The sequence below is a fragment of the Chiroxiphia lanceolata genome, chromosome 31 (genome assembly GCF_009829145.1).
Source record: "Chiroxiphia lanceolata isolate bChiLan1 chromosome 31, bChiLan1.pri, whole genome shotgun sequence".
Taxonomy (NCBI): domain Eukaryota; kingdom Metazoa; phylum Chordata; class Aves; order Passeriformes; family Pipridae; genus Chiroxiphia; species Chiroxiphia lanceolata.
In genome coordinates, this window is record NC_045667.1 from 721,145 (window position 1) to 725,287 (window position 4,143).

The window sequence follows — 4,143 nt, forward strand, 5'->3', positions numbered from 1 at the left end:
GAGCACAGTCAGAAGGTGGGTTCTCATGTGCGGTCAGAGCCAACACGTGACTTTTGGCCCTAGGTTTACGTGATCATTTGGATGGTTGTTTTTAGTTTTTTTAAAATTTTTTTCAAGATGCAAAGCCCTCAGCCCAGCAAACGATAGGCACCAGAGGGAAGGTGAGCCCAGTGAGGAAGGTGAGTAGTGACTGCAGGACACAACTAGATGCTGTTTTGCAGGCAGTGTACTTGTGGTGAATCTGTGTACATCCTTGTTTTTTTGTTTTACAGGCAGTGCACTGACTTCTAACGTACAGTCCACCGTGACGGGGACCCTGCCTGTAAGAGGTCACGGTCAAGGGGTGTCAGACAGAAACTGCCATGGGAGCAGCATCCTCTTGGGCAGTATCTCAGTACTCACATTTGCCTCTGGGTTTTTTTGCAGGAGATGTACGCAGCCTCACGGGGCCGAAGCCAACTCACAGTGAGGTGACGAACACAATTTGGTCCCCTGGAGCTGTCCTTGTAGGTAATCTCCGAGTATTAAAAGGATCAGCAATGAAGCATTGAGCTGTTTTGATTGCAGGTGCCATCCAGCTAACCTTTGGGAGCAGAAGAGCATTGGAGGCGAGTCAGGGAGGCAGCAGGAGGAATGGGGATCCACTGCAGTTTGAGAAATGCCCTCTAATTGTGTCTCTCTCTCTCTCAGGTATCCCAGAAGATGACTGCACATTGTCCAAGTCTGGTCAGAGCCAGTGACACGAGGACCTGTCTTGGTCACAGTGAGTAGAGGGATCATGGGGGCTGGGGCCACGTGCCACACGACTCAGATCTTGTGTCCGGTTTTCTTTCTCACAGTTGACTCTGAGTACTCTCATGATGCCAGGAACCTCTGAGCCAGCCCAGATGCCCCTCCTCTGCATCCAAGATGAATTCGCATCCCCGGCTGTCGGCAAGATAAGTGCAGGGCGAAGACCCGGAGAGGGGTTGGGAGTCAGTGCAAGTGTGTGCATTGCCCGGAGGGATTTTTGAAATTAGTCCGGTGCAGTGGGTATCCTGTAACAGGTTATTTGGACACATCAAAGGATAGGCTTTGTATCATTGGATTCATGTGTGCAGGGCAGAGCAGTTCTGGTCTGTGTCACATCCTCTGTCTTGTCCCTGTTTTGTGTCCTTCTTCTCTCAATTGTGTCACGTGGTGTGTGTCGTCACTGGTGCGGGGTGTCTCACTTGGGGTCAGCCTGGAACTGCTCCGCCCTGCTCCGTGGGTCAGTGGGTAGATAGAATATCACTCAGTCTGACATCAGCCTGTCAGTTACCTCAGGCAGTCGAGCCCATGTCCGTACGGTCCCGCTGGATGGAGCGGGTGCACGTAACTCGCGTGCAATCATTGCAACCGAGTGTTGTGGAGCTGATGGTCCTTGGATAGCAGGGCCTGGAAGCTGGGTTGTCATTTGTATTCTCGTACGCTGAGGTCAGAGTTCTCGCTCGCTCAGTGGAAATGAGTTCTTTGAAGTGGTTAACGTCTCAGTGACCCTGTGGGTGACCTGACTAACCCTTTGCTTTTTTTGGTTTTTTTTTTTTCAGATAAGTGGACACAACGTACCCCAGACGGGCACAAGTTGAAGCAGCCTGGGAAGAAGGTTGTATTAGGTGTTGGATGCAGGATGTCAGTTTTAGCCATAGGAGTCCTTTATCTTGTGCCTTTTTGTGTTTTATTTTCCAGATGGGGCCCAATCGGTCTCGAGGGGTAGCGGCTCAGCAGGGAGACGAGCGAGGTGAGAATTTTACTCCCAACCGAGTTTGGAGTTAGTTTTAGGATGTTGTCTGTGTGGTCAATCTATGCATGTATGTTGTAGCTGTTTAATTTTTTTTCTAGGCCATACACAACCCTTTGCCCGTCTGCTGAAGGTGCCGCAGGTCCATCCGATAAGAGGTGAAGCTGAAGGAGCCGAGATAGCCGGTACGAGGCCGTACGTCAGCACGAGCCTCCACGTCCGTGTTGTCTGGCGGCGGCCGTCCGTCCACTTCACGGTGTGTAGCAACGCTTCTGCGTGCAGTCTGATGGGGTTTAGAGGTTTTTGGCTTTGCTCGTGAGCCATCCCTAAATGTTTGAGAGCTCAGTGTTTGAGCATTTACCCCTTTCATTTGCAGGGGCGGTCTTGGGAGCAGCTGAAGAGAGAGGAGCCTTCTAGGTGAGTCGGGGAGGCAGCAGGAGGAGGCAGGGATCCACTGCAGCTTTAGAAATGCCCTCTAAGTTTGTCTCTGGCTCGCTCAGGTATCTCAGAAGATGACAGCCACAGTGTGTGACTCCCATCAGAGCCAGTGAGCTCATCCAGCAGCTGGGCTTCAATGGGATAAGAGCTCTCCCTTTCTTTCACTGAATGGGACTTCTTAAGCTATTCCTGCTTTATTGAAGCATCAGCTTTGGGATCCAAAGAAGCAGAGCTGTTTATGGCAATGAAGAGGATTACACTCAAATGCAGGGTTTTTAAATTTAATAATTTTGTGTGCTGTGTTGGTAAGGTGCTTTTGTAATTTGTTATCTTGTTTTCTTTTCCTTAGGAGCCTTGCATCTTTTGGGATGTCCCGATCATCTCAGCTGCAGCTTGGCGTTTTTTCACCAGTGTTATCCAGTCCTCAGGTGAAGCTGCTGTGTTGAAGATGGCTACAGACACCCAGCTTTGCAAGTAGTCAGTGGGGGGCTACAGGCCAGAGATGGAGGGAGGGCTGGGGTGCCAGCTTAGGGCTTGCAAGGGGTGTTTTGAAGGTAGTAGGGGTGGAAAGCAGAGTCCAGGAGCCCCCTAAATGCCTGTGAAGGCATCCACTGACTTTTCAGATATGCCTCTTAAGTTTTCCTCTCCTTCACTCAGATATTCTGTGGAATTGCAGCTGCAGTCTTTGGCTGCAGGCAGTGACCCTGGGTGGTTTGCTTAAAGAGAAGGGAGACTCTTTGAGCTCTCCCCATCTATCTGGGTGACTTTGGTTAGGGTTTCTTTACAATGTCAGAGAGACAGGGTGTAAAGCAGAGTTGAACAGAACAGAGGCCAGAGGAGCAGAGCAAGAAGGTGGGTCATCACCTGACACCAGCACAAAGATGTGGCTTTTGGCTCCACGTTTACTGGATGTGTTAAGGATTTTGTTGTTCTGGAGTGGTTTTTCTTTGTTTTCAGATGCAGAGCCCTGGGCCCAGGAGGCTGTAGGCACCGGAGGGGAGGTGATGCAGGTGAGTCCCGTTGAGCAAGGTGAGCATTGACTCCGGGACAGGACTGGATGGTCTTTTCCAGGTGTTGTGGTGAATCTGTGCACATGCTTTGTTTCTTGTGTTTTCCAGGGGTTCTACCACCTTCTAACAGACAGTCCAAGGCTTCAGGAACCGTGCGGGTAAGAGGTGACTGTGGAGGAGAGGTAGGTAGGAGCTACCCCAGGAAAGCCATCCTTTCAGGCAGTATCTCAGTGTGTCCATTTGCCTTTGGCTTTTTTACTTTGCACAGAATGTGTGCAGCCTCAGAAGGCTGGAGCCACCTGCCAATTAGGTTTGATAGCCTTCAGCTGTCCTTGTGAGTAATCTCCTAGTCCTACGAGGGTCATCAATTAAGGCTGAATCTTTTCCAGTTGCAGGTGCCATCCTGCCTGCCTTTGCAAAGGAGGAGCATTGAGGTTGAGTCGGGGAGGTAGTGAGGAGGTGCTGGGGTCTCCCTTACTTTCAGAAACACCAGGTAACTTTTTTTCTCACTCCCCCAGGTACGGCACACGGTGACGGCAGCAGCCTCTGACCGGGGTCGGAGCCAGTGGCCCGGGTGTCTCTTGGCTCAGGGGAGGGTGAGTAGCCAATTGCGGGGTTATCTCCCACCTGCTGCCCAACTCTTGTGTCAGTTTCTGTTTTCTTTCTCGCAGCAACCGAGTCAGGGATCACAGGACCCTGTGAGCCAGCCGGGCGTCCTTCCTTGGCATCCAAGATGGATTCACATCCCCAGCTGTGGGAAAGATAAGTGGAGGACTAGCACCTGGAGAGGGGATGAGAGCTGGGTCTAATGTTATGGTTAGGAGGGGGGATTTTCAAAGGAGCAGAGGGGAAAGGGTCTGCCCTAACAGGCCCTTGGCACACACAGGAGGAGCAGTTTACTTTTCATCACTGGAGTAGGGTGTGCAGGGCAGAGCC

At 51.3% G+C, this 4,143-nt stretch overlaps 1 protein-coding gene across 1 annotated transcript; it reads left to right on the forward strand.

Annotated features, from left to right (window-relative positions):
- The first annotated feature begins 1,317 nt into the window (after positions 1-1,317).
- LOC116800128 lies at positions 1,318-3,780 on the forward strand. Its single transcript, XM_032713708.1, has 8 exons — positions 1,318-1,353; positions 1,708-1,759; positions 1,861-2,015; positions 2,136-2,176; positions 2,991-3,049; positions 3,155-3,226; positions 3,316-3,541; positions 3,726-3,780. Exons 1-8 carry the CDS (start codon positions 1,318-1,320, stop codon positions 3,739-3,741), a joined length of 657 nt encoding a protein of 218 aa, XP_032569599.1. The 3' UTR covers positions 3,742-3,780.
- The last annotated feature ends 363 nt before the right edge of the window (positions 3,781-4,143 follow it).

Excerpts from the sequence above, each read along its gene's own strand:
- LOC116800128 (XM_032713708.1), top strand. The coding sequence starts at position 1,318 with ATGTCCGTACGGTCCCGCTGGATGGAGCGGGTGCAC. Across the intron at positions 1,354-1,707 it reads GCTGGATGGAGCGGGTGCAC|ATGGGGCCCAATCGGTCTCG; the intron begins GTAACTCGCGTG and ends TTTATTTTCCAG. Across the intron at positions 3,050-3,154 it reads CAGAGGAGCAGAGCAAGAAG|ATGCAGAGCCCTGGGCCCAG; the intron begins GTGGGTCATCAC and ends CTTTGTTTTCAG.